This window comes from Toxotes jaculatrix, chromosome 24 (genome assembly GCF_017976425.1).
Source record: "Toxotes jaculatrix isolate fToxJac2 chromosome 24, fToxJac2.pri, whole genome shotgun sequence".
NCBI lineage: Eukaryota > Metazoa > Chordata > Actinopteri > Toxotidae > Toxotes > Toxotes jaculatrix.
The window spans coordinates 6,968,081-6,993,321 of record NC_054417.1 but is presented as its reverse complement, the minus strand read 5'-3'; the positions used below and the strand labels follow the sequence as shown (position 1 = coordinate 6,993,321).

The following is a 25,241-nucleotide window of genomic DNA, read 5'->3' as shown; positions in this document are numbered from 1 at the left end:
AGGAGAACACACAGGTTGGATGCTAAACTAGAGTTTCTGTGACAGACACTGACAATGTATTGAGACGTGTGTTAGTCATCGTTGGGAGGATTTGTGTTTGTGGACCGCTAATCTGAAAAGGTCTACGACAAACACAGCCACGCACACCGCGGAGGACTGAATTTAAAACACACACCCCCAGCCACAGGCGTAACCGCTGAGAATTGGCCATGCTTTGCTAAGCTTTCGTCTCACACCTACAATATGAAGGTTACAGTCTGAGAATAACAAGACGCGCAGCACTGTGCAGAGCAGAGAACGGCGTGCTGCATGTAATTTCATTTTACATGACACCCTGCATTATCTCAAGTTCAGTCATACAAAGGAGGCGTCCCTGTGGAAGACCTTGATTTGGAGGTTGTGGGAACATAATACAAGCTTTCAGTCTTTTCTCCTGTTCTGACAATGGAGACATCCACACGAGCAGTGATACTGTTTGAGGCAATATATATTAATACCAGCATGTGTGGTGCTATATGTTGCACTGAAAAGTCACAAAAATGTGTTTTGTCCCAAACTGACGACACATGACGTGTTGAATGTGACACTACCTTTCAGGCAGTGTGAAAAATATTCAGAAAAATGTGAAAACTATTTATATCAAGACAGAAAAACCTGTTTAAATCCTCCGAAGGACAGATTTAATGTGATCCTGCTCGGCTAGAAACAAATCCTGTTATTCATTTTTTGAGAAGAAAAAAAAAAAAAAACGCTCACCAAAACAGGCAACAAACGGAGACGTGTGCACACACACACACACATAGATTCGGTACACATGTTCACACACAGTCAACATCACTTCCTGGAATGATGACCTGACAGTGCACAACCAAAAGCCAAAAGCTGAGAGGGATATTTGACTTGACAGTCCATGCTGAGGCAATTTTCCAACATGGTTGAACAACAAAGTTCTATTGTGCTCTATTCTGTGCTGCATTGTTTAATTCTCTACAAACTACTCGTCGTTTATACAAGTTAATGATTCCCCTTCAAAGTAAAGCAAAAAAAAACCAGGTCTGAAACGAAAACAGGGGAAAGAGGTTAGTAGAATAAGACTGAGTCCCCCGTCTAGTCCTGTGACATGCACTGCTTCCTAGCCTGGTTTGCAGTCTGCACTGTGCGGCCTGCTGGTGAGTAATGTGTGGATGTGTGGTGGGTGTGAGCTCAGAGGGGTCGGCGGCCAGCGTGCAATCCCCTCAAAGCCGCTTTTGTGATGCTGCTGGCTTGAACGCTGACACCAGGCCTGGGCGAAGGAGGAGAGGGAGGGGATGGAGGGGAAAGGGAAAGGAGCTAGCAGCAGCTCTGCGAAGCAGGAGAGAGGTGTGTGTGTGTGTGTGTGTGTGTGTGTGTGTGTATAATAATCACACCACTATAGAGGCTTTGCAGTTTTCACACATCCAGAAATCACGTCAGGTGTCTCTGCTGGAGTCGGTTAAGGAGTTAAAAGGTCACAAAGAAATTTCAGGCTTTTATTGGCTTGTGTGAGCGGGAAGGAGCTGTAACGGCATTCATTATAGTAAAAAAAATTATTAGTTTTTCATAATTGTTTCATAAATTCATACTAAAAGTAGTGAATTTGCAGAAGTCAGTAGTGAGTTTGCAAAAAAATATCTATTGAAGGTTGAGATAATGCATGTAGGTGAGATAAATAACGTGAGTGCAGCTGAGTCTTTAACCAACATAGCTCATAGCTCTTGCATGCTAATTTCTCCTATATGATAAATTGATAACAAGCTGTTGGTATATCACTAATAAAGTTACAAATGTCTTCACAGGAGAACAGACAGAAAAAAAAATTCACCAGGAACAGTAAAATACTAGAAATACGAAGAATACGAAGAGAAATAGGTTTGATCTGTAAAGACGACCCAAAATAATCAAGAGTTAAGAGACACATTTAAACTGAGAGGTTGTTGGAGAGTTTGTGGCCCTGACAGCAAACACACAGTCTCACTTGTCTACTGAGTTTCGTTGCAGGATCTGAGGCTGAGTCCAGGTACACATGGTGCACAAAAGCTTCAAAGTAAAGGCCCCAAAAAATTGTGGTTTCATAGTGTAAGTGTATATTCTGTTAAGTATTCTTGGCTAAATAAGCAACAATAAAAATGAGGGATGTAATTTGTCAGACTTTAAGTTTTAGATGAAGCTGATCTGCCTCATCAGGACTGCGTGGGTGTGGTTTGACCACATGTCATTGACTGTGACCTGGCAAACCAGTGAGAAGAGCACAGAAAAAAAAACTCAAATTTCCCAAACTGTTGTAACTTGTGTGTTCATGTAGGCTTGAATTGCTCATAATAAGATGCTGATTGAGAAAATAGGTTTTCAGGGTCTGGACCAGGCTGCTGTTCTCTGAGTTTTTGTTGCAGTATCTAAGATTGAGTGGGTGCAAAAGCTCAAGCTGGAGCCAAACCATGGACTGCTTAAAAAGTAATAAATAAAACCTTAATATCAGCTCTGAAATCAACTGATAGGAAAAGCAAAGAAGCTAAAAGGCTCTTTTTTGTTTTTTTAATGACAATATCTAAGCCTGTACAGTTATCTAAGCCTATATAAGTTACTATGTAGGTAGGTTAACTATTGCCAGAGCTTCTAGATACATTATGGAAAATAACCAAGGGGCCGATGGGCCTACATGCAAAAGCATAATCATGTGTTCATACCCGCAGTTGCCCAGCTAAATTCCTCCAACACAGAGGGTGAATTGCATCACCTAAATGCCCCCTGTTGCAGCTGATATAGCTGCATGTTTGTAGCTTCTAGTTTACCCAGTCTGTGTGTGTGTGTGTGTGTGTGTGTGTGTGTGTACGAGCTGTAAGCCCAGGGAGGGGAAGAGGGAGAGTGATCTAGAGGAAGATGTATGTAAACCCATTTCCAAACAAATGGGCCTGACTGCACGGCAACGGGGAGAGGTGCCATAAGCGTCCGGCGTGCATAATGCCCGCATGAATCAAGACTTCCCGGCTGCCGAACGTGACCACACAAGCTCTTGTATGAATAGCACATGTCACCCGCGGTCGCATATCATCATCAACGGTCTCCGACCCCAGTAGCAAGACCCCGTTCTGAAGTTGAGAGTCAGTGATCATTATTATAGACGCCTTGAACCTGGAGCGAGCTAGCTACGCTCAGCCAGTCATACATTTTTGCGTGGTGTGTGCGATGAAGGCGCAGCACAATATAATGCATGCAAAACCTGCATTGCATAATACAGGGGGTGTCAAAGTGTGGCCTGAGGACACACAGGGGCCCTGTGGAGGCTTTTAGTGGACTGTAGTGGTGTGTTTGACAGTTTTTCGCACATACTTTTGATTTTTGGTGACTATTTTCAAATGCATGCTGCACAGTTTTAGAGGTTTTGATGTGTTGTTGTTTTAGTTTTTTTTTCTCTAGCAAGCAGCTATTGATTTCCATAGGAATAGGTAGGAATAATACATTCAGAGCTCTAAAACACAGTTACATGGCTTCCAGTGATGTGAAGTGTGTGTGTGTATAAGTATAAAAAACATAATAGACTTAAAGTACTTTAACCATCTTAAATTCTAGCAGCCGGTCTACATTTATATTGGAACTTATATTGACATTTCGAGGTTACATCCTTGTAAGTGCTGATTTTGGAGTTTGCAGGACTCAGCATTCGCGTCTTTTACTTTCCACTCCATCCAACCTGTACTCGTCCCACCAGAGCTGCCCATTTTCTGCTCATTTCCTAAGCATGGTGAATCATCAGACGCACGTGACGGCTATGTCTGCGCATGCATCGCACCTGCACCTCGACACATGTATGTACTGATCATACTTGATACTGTGTACGCACTCACAGATACACTAGATGCTTTTGAAGCCGCATGTGCAGCACTCTGTGCTCTACAAGTGGAACATTCTTAGCTGTACACATAGAACATTTGGACACACATACACACTTAGTCCATGAAGGCCGTCTGCCTTCACCCCGAGAGGCCTGGCTCTGAGTCAGGGCCCCGCCGGCAACTCCAGCTACCCCTCATACCCCTCAGCTCATACATGACAGCAACAGTATGCGTGCGTGCAAGCATGTGTCTACACACATAGAACTGTGTTTGCATGCATTTCATAGCTTGTGTGGTTGTGTGTGTGTGTTTTTGCGTGTGGCAGGGTTTCCTCTAGTGCGAAGCGACGAGGCCATCATTTATCCCTGATTGGGACGAAGGCAGTTGTGTTGGATTTGCGCTACAATGCGGCGCCCATAAAGACAGAGAGACGACATTTCCTCTCCATTTCCCTCATGAATATCAAAGACGGAGGCAGCGCCACCACCACCACCACCACAGCAACACATAAGGAAAAATTACAGCCCTATTATTTTATTTGCATTACCTGTAATAGGCAGCATATTGGGTGCTGTATTTATTGCCTTATCAGCACGGCTTGGCTGTAAACATTTGCTGATTTATTAGCCATCGGGGCTTTGCCCAAACATCACACGTAATTACTGACTGTAGCAAATAGTGCAAAGACGGTATCTGGATTTTTTTTTTTTTTTCGTTGTTGTTTTTACTACTTTGTGGGCTTTGCAATGGATTGACCAGACTTAGCTGAGAGAAAGCAGGCAGCGCTGGTGTTGGAGGTTGATGCATCTATCACAGATGGGGGGATCTTAGAGGCTAGTTTTTCCTGCTGCTGGCTTGGACCCAGACATGCCTATAGCCTTGACAGGGAATCAGAGAATGGTTGTTATTTGTACAGCTTTATATCCAGAGTCACTGCAACCGGGGATGTGGTTAGTGTTGTTTTTTTTCTCTACCTGAGCGCCCGCTTCCATCCAATTATGTTGTTTGTCTTCTCAAAGGCCTCAAAACCTCTAGCTTTGCACCCCCCCCCCCCCCCCCCACCCCACCCCCCTTCCCTCCTTGCTCCTCCACACACTCTGTTCCACAAAGTTAGATAGAACTAGATCCATTAAGTTGGTGAAATGAGCAAAAAAAGCAGCAGAGAGGGTTACCCTAGGTGCGCCCGTTCTTCTGTTATCCAATTTTACTGGGATTTGGAGTGATTTGCGCCTGGCTCCCCGAGGGAAATAAATACTTTGATTAATGTAATCCTGGGCAGGGAGGTGCCACAATCCCCCCCCACCACCACCACCACCTCTATCCTCAGGGAACGCCACTGTTTAACAAACAAAAACAAAACGCAGGGACGATGGAGAGACATGCACAGTGGCTACAAACCAAGCTGCTGAAGACTTCTATAGATTTGATTTCCTGCGGATTTAGTTTATTTATTAATTACTCTGCCTAATAACACAATATCATTCTTGATTAGCATGTGTAATACAGTCTAATAGAATAGAAAAATACCAGCGTGTCCGTCTACTGATTTGCATACTCAATAACGCTATGGTTTGTTTTGATGCTGCTGCTGGAGGTGGGGGTGTTTAGGCATGTGTGTCCATGCTGATGTGTTTTACATCTGCACACGTGTGTGTGTCTGTGTGTGTGAGAGAGAGAGAGAGAAGGAGAAGAAGGGATGTGGCCGAGACTATGAGGCAACCAACACCCAATGAGCGATGGGTGGAGGGATGGGGGTGGGGGTGGGGTGAAGCTGAATACTGACAGACAAAGCACCCCCAAACCACTCCCCCCCCCCTCCCCATTCACCCAGACACACACGTGCACTCACACACCTCTTCCCCCTCTCTCTCTCTCTCTCTCTCCACCACCCCTCTGACTCAGAAAGCTGCACTTCATCCTATCTTTGCCGATCTGTCCCCCGTCACTCACCTCCTCACTAGTGGTTGTGTGTGCGTGTGTGTGGGGGGGGTGTGGGTCTCGAACAAGCACCTGCCTTTGGATGAGGCCACATAGATGAATCCTTTCCTCCCATACGTCATGTGTTCACACCAAAAAAAAAAAAAAAACTAACCTCTCTTCCCCTTTTGACATTTCATTTCAAATTAAATCACACCTCAGTTATTTTTTTTTTAAAATAACATACAACTAAGACGACTAGTTTTAATCTGTTGCTCATTCTCTCTGCCCACAAATAAAAACGTAATTAATTTTCTCTAATTGAAACACCTTTCTATCCAGCATTTTTAACTTTGCTGTTTATAAAAATTTTAATAATTTAAATTAATGTCAAACCACGAAAAAATAAAAAAATTACTAATAAAAAAAAAACATTTGTAAACACCAAACAAAACCCTGTCCTTTTTTTTCCTTTACACCACAGAGCCCTACTTTATTCCAAATTATGACATCCCTACTGAGTTCCAATCCCAAATCAATACCGGCTGTGCTCATGTCTGAGCCATGACTCATGGTGAAATGAGCAGTGAGCACCACTAGAGAGTCCTGTGATAACACTAAACATATAATCTTTACCTGCATGTCAGCCCATTTACAAAGCTGTAGGCACACTGCGCTGCGCTGCTAATACAGGGCAATTACTAACCCCACGCAGTGGAATAAGAGGTGTATATGACTCCATATTGGCCTTTATTAATAGAATATTAATAAAGTGTCTCGTTTGAATGGGTTAAGAAAAAAATCCCATTCGTGTCTGAAATTGAAGGCATGTTTAATGCTTACACTGATATTCAGTGTAGCCCATTTAATTAACGGTATAGTGGCTACATTATCATTTAAGTGCTCCAAGTTGGATTCGGCTTTAAATCAACGTTTGGCCTGACGTGAGACACACTCAACGTATGTCGTCTCGGATTAGTGACTGGACCAAGGGGAAGAAAATAAATTATGTAGCCCATAGGCAACTTAAGTAGGCTATAATTAAAACGGCAGGAATTGCGTCAGTTTAATCTGAATATTGTAACCAGGGGTGCAGTGGAAGCTACAGGCACCAACACCACCTTTTGAGGGTGACATAAATCTGTATGTCATGTGTCACGAGTTTATGGCGGCTGTAGAAAGTAGAATCAAAGTGATGAGAGCATGAGGATGTTTTATGTGGGACAGGGAATAGATTCATGTTGTGCGTAAATTGATTTTTGTTCCTATTGGTGTTTCTTGTCTTGTGATAATCGCCAAGTGGACGTTTTTATTCCCCGCTGTATATGATCATATTTTTCTTATTTTATTAAATCACTTTTAAAGCAGCAGAAAAGCACCACTCCCTTATCATCTCACGTGCTTTTTACATTTAATGTGTTTACCAGTGCGCAATTTGGAAACATGCATGCAGGCTACTTGTGATATATTTTGCTTCTGACTGGGGAAATGCAAGTTCATGAAGGCATCTTGATAAATTAGACAATCTGCTCCTTGGAGGAATAAATAAATGGCCTCCTGCTACCAATAACCGTCATTGTTACACCATGACAGAATGGGTGCATAATGCAGAGTAATAACGCACAGCGCTGCTTTGATGCTTTGTTGCTGCTACTGCTGCTGCTGCTGGTGGTGGTGGTGCTGCTGCTGGTGATGATGACGATGATGAAGAATAACACTGAATAGTGCAACACTAAATGGCCGGTCAAGCATGCAGGGAAATTGCAATGCACTAATTCCCGGGATGATTCATGAGTCCTGCCCAGCCCTCATTTGCTAATAATTCTTAAAGTCGCCGGTTCGTCATATGTTTCCACAAAGACCTGCTGGCTCAGACTTATGGTTTATAGTCTGGGCAACTGCAGATGGTGACTGGCTTAAAACAGCGTGCAGGGCCTATCTAATCACAGACTATTTGCATATCAACTAGGGCTGCGCTGTCACTGATAGGCTGCCGTCACAGGCCTGTGCTGATCAATACAAGCAGGTTTCTCCATACAGCTCCTGATACTGATGGCGCAGAGCGGAATATGGGAAAATAACAGTATATGTGCGGGTCCAGCTTGCAATTAAATTAACAAGTTGGTAATTAAATTAAGGTGTTTTCATTTAAAGATTGAGGGATGAACCAGAACATAGTCTGAGCCCTCCTTTTATTTGGTGTTTGGTCACCGGATTTTGATATAAAACTTATTTTGCAAAGGCAGGAATTAGTGAATCAGTGCTGCTCTGTTTGTTAAACAGCTTCATATGTTCTGCCTCAGTGCGGGACATTGTTTTTTTTTTTCTATTGAGGCTGGAAATCTGTCCCCATTCAGTCATTTTCCTCCTCTAACCCAGTGATATCTTAATTGCCAATCGTGCCATCATCTCATGTCTGTTCGTGAAACGGTGGCCATAAAAAACAGCATCAGAACGCACCTGTGCACTGCAAAAACACACGTGTGTAAGCATTGCATGAGTAATATTCAGTTTCACTTTTTATAAAAGTAAAAACAGTCAGTGGCTCACAGCGAGGTGGTTTCAAATGCGCATAGTGGGTTATTAAATCAAAAGATTAAAGTCAAACTCTATTTTGCAAAAAATAAATCTAAAAAAAATGCAGTGGAACCAAGTGGAATGAGCTCAGCAGGGTCAGATTCTGCATTTGTAAAATAAATAAATAAAGTAATAGATAATTATAATAAAATCATAGAAATTATTTTGAAATGGGACATAAGATGGACAAGGTTTTTTTTACTTGTTTTGTGTTTTTTTGCAGTGTAGATTTTACATATTTGCAGTATTTGCATCACGAGTGAGCGCGACACCTGGCGGCAGTTATGATTTCTTCTTCTTCTTTTTCTTTTTTTTCATTTGTGATGAAGGCAGCAATGACTTCCAAATCCTATTTCACCTCCAGCCTGACTTCAGCAACAGCTGTCCACAGCAGATACCAAAGCCAGGGTTTCAGTACTGCTCAGAAAAAAAAGCACTCCTCATTTAACTTTGAAGAAAATTTTAAATAAACAAATAAATACAAATAATTTTCTGAACATCTCGCTGATGCAAAGTATAGTGCGTTACTCTACTTTTCAGTTGCGCACCACAGCATGATAGTTTGTGTTTGATCTTATTTTAAAACATCGCGATAACTTAATTGCTTCCCTAAGCCACTTATCAATCAAGTCATCACTTTACTGGTAAAACCAAAGCAACGTGTCCTCTGAAGTAAAGTGAGGCCAAACCATTTTCCCAGAAAAAAAAACCTGCATGGGAAGCTGAAATAATCACTTTCTCATGAGAATTATAACTAAAATTAAAAAGAGCCAGTAAAAACAAAATAGCAGCTTATAATTTTTCATCCCAGACATGAAGTAATGGCGTAACTGTAACGCGTTACCGCCCAGCACCGGTGCTGCTGGCCCGGGACACCGAGGCTCTTTTCATCTCGACTCCAGTGCACAAACATACAGCTTAATGCGACTAGTGTTTCCCCCTTTTATTGGGCTCACCATGACTACCAAGTGCTGGGCTCAGAAATGCACTCCCCATCAATGAGGGGAAAGGAGTTAACCCGTGAGAAAAAAAATAACCCTTAAAGCGAAATACTGCGAAAACCGAGCGACTTCTCCGCAGATTCGGGTTAATGTGTGATAGAGCTTCAGTGGCGGACTTTCAGAATGTCGCAGGAAGTTGTGACAGACACTGAAATATGTTTTTAGCTCTTTAAGATCACGCTGTTTGCTGTTAAGTGATTGCCTGTGACCAGATCCTTTCTTTTCTTTTCTTTTCTTTTTTTTTTTTTTTTTTTTTTTTTTTTTTTTTTTTTTTTTGCATCTGCACATTTTTAGATAAATCTGTCGTTTTAGGTTGAGTTTTCTTGACATTCCCTCCTTCACTGGCTCTTTGGAGCAGCTCCAAAACAAGAACAGAAAGAAAAAAAAACAGAACAAACCGGTCAGCATTCATTACAGTCCAAGCTATTTATAAGCAATCATAAGCTTTGTCTGTCTTGATGGGTGCAGTTTAGGACCGAGCTGTGGTCGGCGGGCTGCTGCATATAAACTTTAAACAAACTTTGCAGCGGAGAGATCGATTTATATTAAAGGATTTCATATTGCACTTGCCTACGCGATCCCTCAGGAGGATTCAACCGAGGGGTCTCTCTCTCTCTCTCTCTCTCTCTCTCTCACCCCCCCTCTCCCCCTCTCTCTCTCTCTCTCTCTCCCTGCTTAAAATGTGATTGATTGCACTTTTCTCCGGTGGACATTCACTACAAAACAGCACAGCTTATCCATCTGCCCGCTATTTATATAAAAAGCGAAAAAAAAAAAAAAAGCTGGGGCGCAAAAGCAAACAGTGGCGCGCGTATTGATTTTTACGCGTTCAGGAAAAAGGAAAAGGACACGCATTTGCATTTCGGTTTAAAATATAACTTACAGAAGATATGGCTGCACATCGGCGCAGAAGTAGGCTAAAATATCATTTAAAGCAACGAACAGTCTGTGAGAGGGAGCACATTGCGGCTGCAGTGGAGAAATGCGCGAGAAGGCGATAAACTCTAACATTCCTGAAGCGTAAAAAGAAATCCGCATAGATAATTGTTGACTTACCTTGTGGCCAAGAAAAGGGAAATAGCTTCACATTGTTCATATGGAGTCTGTAAATGGTTATCTCCCTTTCCTACGATTCGGTGCTCCCTAAGATTTTCTTTCCTCTGCCTCAACTGAGCAGGAGCACTCCTCGGCTCCCGCTATTATTTTCACTAAAATATATGAAAATTTATGCAAATGAAAATCAGCACTAACTGTTCGTCTCTTGTTATACTTGGGGATGATTTTTTTTCCTCTCCCCCCTTTCTTTCTTTTTTTGCATACAAAATAAATGAACTCCCCCAGCAGGGAACTTGGGGACCTTTTTTTTTATAATAAGCAAATAAATAATAAACACATCATATATCAGAGAGGAGTGTTTTTATCGGCGCACGGTGATTTCGGGGAGCATTTCTGAAATGGCTTTTTGACTCTCCTTTTATATATATTATGTATTTTTTTTTCTTTTTGAGGGGTTATCCTGTGTATGGAGCCCTCTTCTCTGCATATGCACCCTTGGTGTCACGTTTCTGCTGGCCGCCTGAGACGCCCTTTTCAAAGCGTGCAGTGTGGATTGAACAGCAGTAATTTAGACAGAAATCCTCACTGTATATTAATGAATGGAGGGCCCCATGGCTCTGGCCCCTAGCCTGCCTATTCAATGTAAACAAATCCACGAGGCTCCCTCGATTTTGAGCCCAGTCCAAATTAAATCTACTGGGATGAGAGGAAGAAGAAGAAGGGGGGGTACTGGCATGGAGTACACAGCCTGTGCACAACTGCCTTATATTTGCCCTTAAATCCCTTCTGCAATAAAATCTTTGCGCCATCTTTGATTTGGAGAGCTTATCAGTCGGTGTTTGGGCTTAACGCGTGACATGGAGCTCTAACCTATGTACAAAATACAGTTAATCCTGTCAGGAAGTCACCTGCCACAGGCCTTGTTTCGGCCAGGTGGATTCAGCAGGCTGCAGACACCCTAAACCCAACCAATGGGTGCAGTGGGAGCTATATATCTGGCACTTGTTACCACCCATGGGTGCGTCTGTAGGCGCAGGGGTCCCACGCACTAACAAAGGCCCCATTCATCTCCGGGGTTATGTGGTCATCTTGAGGGATGGTGCGCACTTTAAGGGCTATATCTGTGGATTTTCTTTTTAAGCAGCATCACCACCTCGCGCACACAAATCCCCCAAGGACTGCTCAATTTGCCCTTGTTTTGGTTGCCACTTTCTCTTTGACTGTGCTTCAGTGAGGTTGCCTGTGCGCTGCTTTTCCGCATGGAAGCATCCCCGCAACCTTTGTGCGTTAACTCCTGAGGAGCCGGGGCGCAGGGCTGCCCTGGCTGCAGTGCCTTTTCTGCACTCCAATCATGACATGCACTTCTGTCCTCTCTCTTGCATGTTTAACATATGCACATGCTGCTCTGATATGCAACAGTGTGCATTGATTCAAGGTCGATTTATTGTCCAGAATGATTTTTTTTTTTTAAATCACGACTTTATATCTCCATAAACTTTAGCCTGTAAATTTTGACCGAACGAGTTTGAAATGCTAATCTCAGCATTTTTAACAGACCATGCAACCTCGTCTGGACAAGAGGCATACGTGTAACAAGATAAAGCATGTACCATTTACTGAACCTTTTTTTCCTTTCTTATTCTCAGCCTTTCCTATATTTTACACGAGTGGCCCAGAGGGAATTTAACCCCCAGCCGTGGCAGCACTGATGCCTTATTCTATTACACAATCAGGTCAGGCTACCAGATAATTATAATTGTTACCAGTAGATCTTATAGTGTCAAATGTGCAGGCGTGTTTTGAATAAACTCTGAAGCCTTTCAAGGATAAAACCACTTGAATACATTTTACACTTCTTATTGACTAAATAGAGTTTCTCCATTGATCTGGACTAACATAGATGAATTTTTGCTCAAATTTAGACTTTCAAACAGTTTCACTTCTACATAAACATGGAGGAAAATATGTATTGAAGTATAAAAGTATATCATGCTGGCTTTTTGACTCATGATCACAGCCCGAGGTCACAGTGTATCGACCTCTCCTGTGTAACCCTTCACCTCTGTTTGTGTACTAGTATCTCAGTACTATTTACTACCAAGTTGTCTTCCCCGTTTTGTTTGGACTGCAATTAAAAATCAGCCAATTGGAACAGCCGGAAGGAGGGCTCGTGCGCCCGGAGCAAGGCTGGCGAGACCTGCCAATCACACCCCGGGTAACCAATCAACGGGGACGCACGGGGTAAACATCCGCGCGTCGTCGGGCTTGCAGGAGCGAGGAGGGAGGTGGGGGGAGGCGGGTGGGGGGAGGCGGGACTACACGGTCTGTCAGGGAGAGAGAGATAGAGAGAGAGAGGTGGAGAGAGAGAACAAGCGAATGAGAGAAGAGGCTTGCAAGCAGCGCCGTACACTGTTATACTGGACTGTACTTCAACGGGAGTTTGCGGTTTGGCAGGTTTATATACATCAAAACAGAACAAAGAGAGAGGCTCTACAGTGCTATAAAAGAAGAGAGAGAAAAGAATAAAGCGAGGGAGAAATCTCGGCGACTGAATTACAAAAGAACTAAGGACACTCTGCTAATGTTTTTCACATCCAAAGGGGACATAAACTGGGACTTTGTACATTGTGGAGAATTTGCGAGGCTTTTTGTTTTTTGCGACCTCCAAAAGTTTGTTTGGGACAACTCTTTTTTCCTGTATATTTGAATTTTAATGTTCACAATTTCATCCCAGTGCAAAACTTTCTAAACGGACTGCACATGGTTTCAAAGGGCTTTTGAAAAACCTGGAATTTTATTCGTCCACGTCCATGCAGAACTGTTTGAACTAGAATGTTGTAAATACGTGCGGATTTTATTCAGTTTTCTTCCACCGTTTTTGAAGCTTTTTGGCGTTTTTTTACGCACGTCGATGGTATTTGCCAAAAACCTACCCATACTTTTAAAGTTTGAATAATTCATGAGATACAATTTGCCCGCTCGAAAGAAGTGACTGTAGAAAGGGAGGGGGTTATCCACAAACATATTCATAAGGGTTGACGGAATGGCCACCGCGGCTTCCAATCCTTATCTGCCCAGCAATAGCATCTTATCGTCTGGCTCCATCGTGCACTCTGACTCCGGAGGTGGTGGCATGCAGCCGGGCAGTGCTGCGGTTACCTCGGGGTCTGGGGGCTACAGGGGGGACCCCTCAGTCAAGATGGTACAGAGTGACTTTATGCAAGGCGCGATGGCAGCGAGCAACGGGGGACACATGCTGAGCCATGCCCATCAGTGGGTGACATCCCTCCCGCACGCCGCAGCGGCCGCAGCAGCAGCCGCTGTAGCTGCAGCTGAAGCCGGATCGCCCTGGTCGTCGAGTCCCGTCGGGATGACGGGCAGCCCGCAGCAGCAGGACGTGAAAAACTCCGGCAGAGACGATCTGCACACGGGCACCGCGCTGCACCACAGGCCCCCTCACTTAGCTCCCCACCAGACTCATGCCGGAGCTTGGGGGAGCACGACTGCGGCTCACATTAACTCCATATCCGGGGGCCAGCAGCAGCAGCAGTCGCTGATATACTCCCAGCCGGGGGGCTTCACTGTGAACGGGATGCTGAGTCCTGGGAGCCAGAGCCTGGTACACCCGGGCTTGGTGAGGGGGGACACCCCGGATCTGGACCACGGCAGCCACCACCACCATCATCACCACCAGCATCCGCATCACCAGCACCACGGCGGCGTCAACAGCCACGACCCGCACTCGGACGACGACACGCCGACCTCGGACGACCTGGAACAGTTCGCCAAGCAGTTCAAACAGCGGAGGATCAAACTGGGCTTTACGCAGGCGGACGTCGGCTTGGCTTTGGGCACCCTGTACGGGAACGTTTTCTCTCAGACAACCATTTGCAGATTCGAGGCTCTGCAGCTCAGCTTCAAAAACATGTGCAAGCTCAAGCCTTTGTTAAACAAGTGGCTTGAGGAGGCCGACTCGTCCACCGGCAGCCCCACCAGCATCGACAAGATCGCGGCGCAGGGGAGGAAGCGAAAGAAGCGCACATCCATCGAAGTGAGCGTCAAGGGGGCTTTGGAGAGCCACTTCCTAAAATGCCCCAAGCCCTCGGCCCAGGAGATCAGCACCCTGGCGGACAACTTGCAGCTGGAGAAAGAGGTGGTTAGAGTGTGGTTTTGCAATAGGAGACAGAAGGAAAAACGGATGACGCCCCCAGGAGTGGCACAGACGCCGGAGGATGTGTACTCTCAGGTCGGCAATGTGAGTGCAGAAACACCGCCCCCCTCCATGGACTGCAAAAGAATGTTCAGTGAAACATAGAACAGCACACAAGAATATTTTATATGAAATTAAACTGATAAAAAAAACACAGACTATCGCCAAGATAGCCAAATTTTTTTGATACTGTGATTGTGAGGGAATATGAATAAGACTGCAAATGTGTTATCTATTTTTCACCAGAAAAAAAGAAAGACAAAAAAAAAAAACAGCAACCTTTCCCCTTTTTCCTCCCAAATCCCCTCAGAAAAACGCACCGTTAACCTTCTTCCAGGCCCTAAAATGTCTTAACCTAAAAGGTTCCTTCTGCTTTTTTCTTTCAGGGGCATTTTTTAGTAGATTACTTAAAAGATGCAAGTGAAGCGAGCGACCAGAGGGTGACAACTACAAGTTCATTCCACCAGGTAATTTTGGCGCATTAAAACACACCAAGAGGAAACCAAGCATTGCTTTTTATTATTTTTTCTCTCCCCCCTCCAAAAAAGAAAAAGATTCCCCCTCATTATCCTGTGTTTGATTGAAGAAACAAAGGAGCAGGCATTTTGTATATTTAGAAATGGGACTGAATCGCCCCCCTCCTCCTCCTCCTCTCTTTCTCCATGCCCAACAATAACAGAGGGGAAAAACTGCAACAATATGAGGAAGAGTGACATCCACGAAGCTTCCATCATGATTTACAGAAATGTTATTTTTTTCTGAGGTGGATTTGCATGGTTTCATTTACACACATGGAGGATAAGGGATTTTTTTTTTTCATGCTGAGGCCCTCATGAAAGAAAAGACAACCAGGACCAGGACTGTCCCCTGCCTGATCTCAAAGATCACCTTCTTTTGGTTTTTTTTAATTATTATTATTTAATGGACTTTGACACCGTGAGTGGATTTTTCTCTCTCTTTTTTTTCAACAAATAGAGCATAAGACATTTGAAAAGACTTCTTCAGCTGCACTTATTTGAGAAAAAAAATTCTGAAAATCTGTTGCCAAGTGTGACTGAGTGGGTGCTGTGGATATACTATTAATGCTGCCCTTTCTAAGCAGTATTCTTTGGTAGGTTTTAATAAACAAAACTCTGTAAAGCCGGCAATATAGATCACTAGATCAGATACTGATCTGAGTTATTTACTTTATATTTTTCATCAGAATGACTTGTTTTAATATTTTATTCGGAATACATATGAATTATTCCAAACGGTAATTTATTTTCCCCCAGAACTTGTGTACGATGCTTTCCCCTTTCTTGTTTTATTTTTTTTCTTATATATATATTTTTTTGTTGTTGCCCTTATTTGTTTAATTTTGTATTATCGTTTCTAAAGGAGCACAAATCATCATAAGCTGACATTGACCGTTGTTAGGTAATAAGGGTATATTTTGATGTGATAATTTGATTGTAATTTAATTTCAGTAGTGGTTCCGTACGAGCTGATTGAGACACAATAAATTTGTTAGAATGAAATGCAGTCATCTTGTGTTTTGAAATTTATATTCTTATCGCATATGTGGCTGTTAATTTTTTTTTCTTCTTCTTCTTCTTTTTTTTTTAAATTAGCCCGTGTGCTATTTTTTTGCATGCACAGCAGCAGAAGCTAATGAAGAAAATGGTGGACTATTTTGTCCCAGATGAAGCTGCGAGCTTATAATAACCTCCATTAGAATAAAGCAGAGCAAAAGATCTTTGTAGAAAAGGAAAATATTCCACCTTTAAAACTATAAAATGTGATTTTACTTATTTACTACTTTTTTTTTTTAATATGGCGTATTAATACAGCAGTTGCCGTCTGTAGAGCTCAAAAGGTCCCAGAAGTTATTGCCTAAGCTTAAATAAATGTCCACCATCGTTTGTTATCATCATCCCATAACTGTGTATTACCATTTAAATGAAAGATCGCGGCCAGTTGCAGGCCTGCACAATGGCTCGTCTGTTTGTTTACATCTGCTGCCTCTTCAGGCCTTGGGCAAAAAGCAGGAGCCCGAAAATCCTCAGCCTGCAGGATGGGCAGCGTGCGAGGCTGGATTTATATTTTCTTGGGGGGAAAAAATAAAAGTTAAAGTGACATTTGTTGTACTGAAAGAAAAATCACACGGGTAACAGCGCGTCCATGTTGCGGGGGGTGAATGCATAGAGCGTCCTAATGTCCTGACTGCATGTTATGTAATGTTTACGTTGCAGTTTATAGTTCAGTTACCGAATCCCTTAATACTGATAAACACATATTTATCATAATTATTAGCCTGCTCCATGAGCGTCTTATTCATGCGCTCGTCAACAAAAAGCCAACTCTAATCTGCCAAATAATTGATTTACATTCACTGAAATAAGAAAATTGAATCTTAGGCTGTCAACAAGATGATGAGTGAGTGCAAAACAAAAGTGTGCTCCAATGCTTCATGTAACTCCCTCCACATTCACGGAACCGTCCCAGCTCGCCAGGTGTGTTTTCCAGGTACGAGTCCATAACTCGGTGAGCTGACATGTTGTTTTAGTATCCGGGGCACTGGGTCACAGAGCTTATTGACTGTGTCTGTCCAGAGCTGAGCAGCCCACAGGCTGAGCCTCTAACTTACAGTGCAGTGAGGATGAAACAGTGAGGAGCTGTTTGACATATGTCGGAGTGGTGCAGATTAATACCAGGAGTGGGGTTTTTTTTCTTGTCTTTTTTTTTCCTCAAGCCTTCAGGACAGGCTTGGAGCGGAGGTTTTTGCGGGACAGGCGCAAGAAAGGATGATAAAATATTGTCCAAACAATTTTCCTACAGGGACTGATAAAGCGCTTGTGCATCCAAGTGACTAGACATTGTGTCCTGTATTATCTTATTTCCTACCATAATTCTAAATGAGGCAGTGCTTTGGCTGTGGTTGTTTAGGAAGAGTTTTATATATTTTTTCACCAGTGGACTGTTTTGTCGTCACGGCTGCAAGAGGCAAATGTGTTCCTGGGTTTTCAAACTTTTTTTTTTTCTTTTTTCTTGAGTTGTCTCGCTCGCCTATTCAGCAAAACTCACAAAACGTGTCCTCTCGCTGCAGGATTTGAATTTCGCGGATGATTTCCCATACTAGTTGCTTAGCAACTGAATTCAATGATATAGAGAAGTAGGCATCATTTTTCTTTGTCTCCATTAGTAAAAGTGGCAGCAGAGACACGCTATGCATGCAGCTCTCAAAACTTTATGTTTTCCTCTAATTAATCTACAAATGCGTTAATGGCGTTTGCAAGGACGTTTTGAAATGTTAAAGAAAATAATCAAGGCTAATTGTGAGGTTATTCAAAACAACATAAGTTTGGGCTGCTCATTTAATTGTATTTAAACTAAAAAAAAATGTTGCCTGCTGAAAGAACAAGAAAGACTTTGAAGCTTTTAAAAATATATGGATTGTCGTGTGGCTCTACTTTGTCCTGATATTGCCCACCTATGCACTGGCTCATTATGCATTCAGTTCCTGTGCTCTTCTGTATAAAATCCAATGCAAAGTCACATGACGTGCTAAAATAAGCCTGCCATGCTGCCCGGCTCACAAGACCTTCACCACAGAGAGGAACACATGAGGTTCCTCGCTGCTGTCCTGAGTTGAGTATAACAAATCCCTTGCAGCAGTCCTGTGCGTATACATTGTGCACGCATATGGATCCCGGGAATAATAATAATCATCATAAAAAAAAACCTTTTAGAGCAGCCAACAGCTCGCATGGCCTGTGCAGAAATATCCCAATCTAGTGAGAGATTTTACCAAGAGCGACACAAAAAAGAGTTTCAAATCTCATAATGGGTTTTGATCCGCCTATTCTCCAACAGCTTTGCCTTTTTCATGGGTCCTCAAAACCATGTTGGCAGCAGCATGGGTGTGCGTGTGTACGGCAGCGCTGCACAGGCCTGCGTGCGTGTGCGTATACGTGCGTGTGTGTGTGTGTGTGTGTGTGTGTGTGTGTGTGTGTGCACCGATACGTTCAAGGCCCTAGGAGCACTTTGCTTTCCCTGCTATTGATTTAGGACGCCAGTGGCCCAACAGGCTCGTCGCGCCCATTCGCACTGATTAAAGCTGCTCGTTGTCACACCGCTCTGCCCTTTAAAACAAGACTTGTGCCGGGAAGTGGAGGGGACTCCGGATTTGTCCTATAAAACCAAACTTTTAATGTCTGATTATTGTTAATATTTCATGTGGCTGCCAACAGCGTGCGCCCCTCAGTCAGTCGCTGACACTGACATGAAGTGTGACCATATAAACGCAATAAAAACAATCTAATTACGCTGATTTATATTTTACATACCCGCATAAGCAAATTATAGTCTCATAGGCCCAACCAGTGTATTTCAATATTAAACTATAGCTCTGTTACGTGTTATTATAGCTTTATAGATTATGATGTAACATGCTTACTTAGATGTCTACACGTTTAGAGTTGTATCTGCCTATTTAACGCACTTTACTTTTTAATTAGCACGCTTTTAATTATATTTATTATCTGTGGCTGTTCAGAGCCTCTTTTAAAACAGGCTGTTTATACTTTGGTAAAGGTTTCATATAAACTCTGATAGGCTCCTTTCAGCTGCTCGCTTCTGCTGTATCATATAGGTGCAGTTACAGTCGTGTTGTGGTTTCACCGTGCGTAAAAGGAGTAAATCCACTGACATGTATAGCAGGTCGGTGTGAGGCTCATTCTGACCTGGTGAAAACGTGCATATACACAATAGTTCCCCCCCTCATACTGTATTTACTCCACGTGTCGAGCGCATGAATATGGATTATTCTGAGCTGTTCTCCACAGGGAGCCCTCCTCTTTCACGTCCACATGGATTTATCTCTGCTGCAGAGGAGACGCTCAGAAAATATCCTTCTGTCTGGTTGTGACTGCTGACTTTTGATCATTATTATTACTGTTATTTTACAGTAAGTATAGTGGCTTCTTTCTTTTGTTCATCCCTCGTTGGTTTGTTAGAGGAAATACTGGATGATAATGCAAAAGTCTGTTTCACGTTTAAAAAAAAAGATTATTCCGTCTCTTTTTACGTTAGTATTTTTTTCTGATTTACTACAGCATGTAAAAAGTTCTCATATTGTTTTAATTTATGCTTTTATTTAATTTTCTCTTAATGCATTATCTCGTTACTGTTGTCACCAAAGCTACTTTTAATTAATTTATATAAATAAATTAGCCAATCAGGAGTGTAACAACAGCAGCCATTATTATTATTATTATCATTATTATATTTACAGAACAGTTTTTCTCTTCTTCAGAATATATATAAGAAAATTTAGGACAGTAAACAAAAGCAGGAGACGACAATAGTCCTACATGTAAATGGAGCTTATCAAGTGTCTGTTCTTGCAGCAGCAGGAAAAGGGGAAGAAGAAGAAGAGGAGGACGTTTTTAAAATATGACGTGACTCTCGGGGGTTTCCTCTATAAATTGTGAAGGTCATGGTTTTGTGAGCAGGCAGGATGGATAGGTAGAGGAGGGGTGAATGGAGTCTGGAGGCAGCTCAGCCATACAGAGGTAATATGCTTCAGCATCTCATCTGCCTGTCTGCATTTCAAAAGCACATAAAGCCTGCTGTGTTCTCAGGTTTATTTGTTTATTTATTTATTATTTACTCCCCTCGCTTCTAACACAACATGAGTGATTTTGTTCGCTTTACTTAATATTTAAAGTACATTTATTAGTGACAAACGGGAAAATAATCACTTTTTACGATTGTTGATTATTTTAAATAAGGATTTTCAAAAGTTCAAACACTTAAACTTGCTGCAAAAATCGAATGTTCTGCGCCAGAAAAAAACTCTAATATTCCAAATATTCCTCATAGTGTTTTGGTTTTAATCTGTAGCAACCTTTCACTGTTATTTTACTATAATATTCACAATATTCTCATAATTTCTTCAGTTTATTCTAACAGTGAGATTATAGCAAATTTAATATTAAACTGAACCACAAACTATTATTAAAATATCCGAAATTCCTCTACAAACTTATTCCCATAATATTAATTTTTGGAACTTTCTCAGTTTTTTGTGGCTTCATTCTCACCAATACTGTGCAAACTGTCTTAGCACCTTTTGCATTTTTAAATTTTTTTTTTTAAATTCCATTTCCGGGCTCAGACAATAAGTTGTGTTTTCTAAAGGAAGTTTTGGCCGTAGAAATAATCCTGGTTGGGTCTCTGCTGTAGGTCAGTCCCCAGTGAGCAGCCCCCCTCACACACGCAAACACACACACACACAAACACACCCTGAACAGATTTAAAAAAAAAAAAAAAAAAAAAAAAAAAACAGAATAAAATGCATCAGCTACATATTTGTTTGTTAATGGACGTTTTGTCAGCAGCTTGTGTGTGTGTGTGCTTCCGTTCGGCCACTAATTTGTCTCGGTCGTGTTGAAATTCATCAGAGTGATTTTGTGTTTTACTGAGGGAGAAGTTGCAGCAGTAACACACAGGCCCACACAGAGACACTGACACCACATTTCCTCACTACACGAATGTTTGCGTTTGCATTGTTTGCTCCTTTCACTTATTCTGTGCATAAATGAACCGCTCAGATTGTTTGTTGCAGTCAGTGTCAGAGGAGAAACAGTAACATTACAGTACAACAGTACAATCACTTGAATAATATCTAAACCAAATAATTCATGTAGTTTTCTCTCACTATTAATCTCATATTTACTTGCAATAAGTCCACATTAAATTAAATAATTCCTTAATGGATTTCTGAATAATTTTTCCACGATAAAAAAAAAAGAAAACATAACATTCTTCTGTTACAGATATAACCCAGATAATGTTGACTATAAAAACCCCTCTTTTCTTTAGGATGAAATTCACAAGAGTAAACGTCTCCTCTGCAGCTTCCCTGACCTTGCAGCGCCACCCAGTGGCCATTTGAGCTGACTCCACAATTAAAACGTCTCCACTGGAATCAACTGCCTTAATCAGAGCTGATTAATAAAGGTGACATTTTGATGTAGCTTGGATTATGAAGGTTTTAGATATTTCCAGGAGTTTGTTGCCACTTTGCATGCTTTTGAAGGCAGTGGGTCATTTGAGAAAATTCTACTTCTTCTTAAGCAAAATAATCTGTTTTAAGTTTCATCTAAAGATGCAAAATCACAACAGCTGTTTTTCTTAGCTCATAAAAAGTAGACATTTTGGAATGACATGGTTTTTCCAAAGTAACAATTCAAGCGCACACTATTTTTGAGGTTGTATTGCCACCTTAATTGTGTTCTTGCAGAACTCTGTTGTGCAACTTTTCTGTTTTTATGCAGTTTTTTTTGTGTGTAAAATTAACTCTTGTGTTTTATTCAGTCTCATACGTGCACCATCCCGTTTCAGGGTCAAACACGTGCTCCACCCGTGCCGGTGATCCCCCATAAAAGACTGCCAGGCCCTGCTTTATTGGTTGCCATGGGAACCAGGAAGCTAGTTAGTGATCTTTCACATCTTCTCCTGTTGTTTGTTCGTGTGACATGATGAGAGGCAGCTTTTCAATGAGTGCACATGTGTTTGGAAAGCATTGTACAAAAGCTGTAATACCCTTTGAGGATTATTGCAAGCAGGGCTACTTTGTTGATGCTGATGGTATCCATAATCATCCCCCATGGGTGAGGCTGCTGTAAGATGGCATCATGTGAAGTCTTACATGCTATATTTTAGTTGCAGAAGAAAAATTATATCATTTAGTAAGGTAAAAGTAGAAAAAATAGGACACTGATCAAAGTATTGCACTGAAACATTAAGTAAATGTGTTAGAAATATATCAAAAGTGAAAGCATCAAAGTCTCTATGCATTATTCTGAGTAGCTGGTTCACTTGTGGATTGTTCAGCTACTTTTTCCAAGCTGGATAACTTGAATTTATCAGTGTGGTGCATTTTTTAGACACATGTACTAGTCAAAACCTTGTGTAAAGCAGCAATTTTCAGGTGTCAGAGCTTGATAAAGGGTGTATCATTTCATTTAGAGGAAAAGAAAAGAAGCATTTAATGAAAATACTCCTCAGAATAATTTTAGGGACTAAGGACTTTCTCAGGACCTGGTGGCATCTGTGCCCAGATTGCCCAGTGATAGTAAGTGCAGCCTATGATATAAAAAGCCCGGGTCCACCCTGCATCCAGCCGGGCCCACGTCTCGCAGCGAGAGCTCGGCCGCTACCAAAGCCTCGTGTCAAAAAGCTGGTCAGCATTTCAAAGGACTCCCAACATTCGTGAAGACTGACGCCCACAGCCGCCAACGGGCCGGTGCCAACAATCGCTGTTTATGTTGGCTCAGAGAACCGTCGTACGGGGAGAAGGATTCAGAAGTTGCCAAGTAATGACTTACTAACCTCAAAAAGTAGAAAAGAAGAAGAGATTCTCCAAAGACGTGCCAGGACTTTCTGCTCATGAGCACAAACATCACATGGAGGATGACTTCTTTCTTAAACACAGATAGATTCTGAGGCAGATGTTTTTGTCGTTTGAGCTTTGAGGTAATGCTTTTGGGGACATTTTTGGCATTTAGCAGTTTGCTGTTGAGCTTAGTTTGATTTCAGGCTAGTCAAGTTTTGACATCACCAAACTGGGATCAGTAAGATCAGAATCTGTTGTGGTTTTCTGAGACAGCTGACAAATCCTCCCTCAGTCACATTAAAGCATATATGTGCATTTGCAAGCATATGTGTGAATATGAATGTGCATTGATGTGTCTGTCTGTGCCTCATTCAATGCCTGCACATTGGATTTTGTCTGTGTGAGTGTGCACTTGTGTTTTTGTGTGTGTGTTCCCTGTCCTGTCTAAGTCAGAGTCCCAGGCGGTGGCGGATCTCCACAGCAGACGGATCGATGGTCGGGGACAGAGACAGGGGTCGGACGGTCCTCAGGGGTCCGCCGGTGACATCTCCTGCTGCAGCTCGCCGGCCGGCCGCCAGCTCGGGTCAGCTATCCCAGCAGGCCGTTCTCTCTGGCAGCAGTTACCAAGGTGACAGCATGTCAGCGCAGCCCCACAGCGCCGCTGAGGCCGGGAGGGTGAGGCGGAGGGGAGCGAGGAGGGAGCCCAATGCATCAACCAGCTCTGATGGGTTTGTCAATACTGCTTAGATCCAGGGGGAGCAAGGCCCGCTGTGACACACACTGGGCCCCTCCAGAGAGCCTGGATCAGCACACACACACCTCCACCTGCAAACACACACACACACAGACGCCAAACAAATACGCACACACAAGAGCATCCACATGTGTGTGCAATATGTGCAACACATGCAGTTTTGTTTAGAAACACTTGCCACACACATGCAGAGCAGGATACACCCACCAATTTTGTATTGTGGCCTCACATTTAGGCACAAACATACAAGAAAGACATGAAATAATCACATGCATTTGCTTACAATTATGAAACGACATGAATAGAAAAAAAATTGTTTTTGTCATTTTGGAGGACATTGTATTGATTTTAATTCATTTTCGGGAAATTTAACCACCCTTAACCACGACATGCCTAACCCCAACATAACCAAAAAAACTGAATGCGAATACTTTACCTCATAGGGAAATTGCTTTTCGGACAATGAGTCCTGATACCGTGACCTCGCGTGAACAGATGTATGTCTCTGGAACATGATTAATAAAAGTACCACACTCACATTTAGGCACAAAAATAGAATAGAAAGAAAAAAATAGAGCAAGTAGACACGGTACGTGCATTATGATTTAGGAGGGCATTTAATTGACCTGCAAGCAGGTATTCTGCACGTGCTGCACATGCATTGAGGCTTACAATCGCTCATCATCCATCAACAGATTCACTTTTTGGCACAAAAATACAGACATGAAGCAAATCACATTACATTCATTCCCTGGAGACTTACCCTGGCCGTAATCATAACATGCCTAACTCCACCCTAACCCTAAAATGAAGCGTACCCTAACTTCAACCAGAAACCGAGCATCCTTCTTAATTTCACACTGCTCACTGATTCCAAGCAGGGTTTGACTGTGCCGTGTATTCACACAGGAAAAGTGACAAATTGAGAGACACCTACACAAAACATCAGTACGCCTACGCCTTGCTGTTGTTAAGTTTTACTCAAAGCTGCAAAAATTTTTACTTTGCATTATTTTCTGTCAGCCTAAATCTATAAAGTGTGTTGATTCCTAGTACCCTAGCTGATGCATACATGGCACAGTATGTAGTAGAGACAACATTTGAAGTTCTAACCCCAATATTCTAACTGTTAACCTTGTGAGAGCCTGTTTCTTTGTCCCCAAATGTAAACTCCCTACAATGTTAGTATACAAACAGATTTTCGTCCCCACAAGGGGATTAAACCTGCAAACACCCGTTAACATGCACATAAACATTGACACAGGAGTGCCAAACGTGCATTTTGGTTTAGAAACACACACCATACACTCAAGTAATTAGCTGTAGTCTTATTTCCACATTGATATCTAGGAATGAAAATACATGAAAGACGTGGAAAACATGTACATTTTCTCACTAGACACACACAGCCACATGCTCCTGACAGACTGATAGTTTGAGGAGACTGAATGGATGCATGGATTAAAGCGCTGGTGCAGGAGCCGACAGCGAGCTG

General features: G+C 42.4%; 1 protein-coding gene across 1 annotated transcript; it reads left to right on the top strand.

Annotated features, from left to right (window-relative positions):
* The first annotated feature begins 13,442 nt into the window (after window positions 1-13,442).
* pou3f3b (POU class 3 homeobox 3b) lies at window positions 13,443-15,102 on the top strand. The gene is made up of 2 exons (XM_041032632.1): window positions 13,443-14,654; window positions 14,996-15,102. Exons 1-2 carry the CDS (start codon window positions 13,443-13,445, stop codon window positions 15,092-15,094), a joined length of 1,311 nt encoding a protein of 436 aa, XP_040888566.1. The 3' UTR covers window positions 15,095-15,102.
* The last annotated feature ends 10,139 nt before the right edge of the window (window positions 15,103-25,241 follow it).

Coding starts and splice junctions, on each gene's coding strand:
- pou3f3b (XM_041032632.1), top strand. CDS start 13,443: ATGGCCACCGCGGCTTCCAATCCTTATCTGCCCAGCAATAGCATCTTA. Junction 14,655..14,995: donor TGTACTCTCAGGTCGGCAAT/GTGAGTGCAGAA, acceptor TTTTTCTTTCAG/GGGCATTTTTTAGTAGATTA.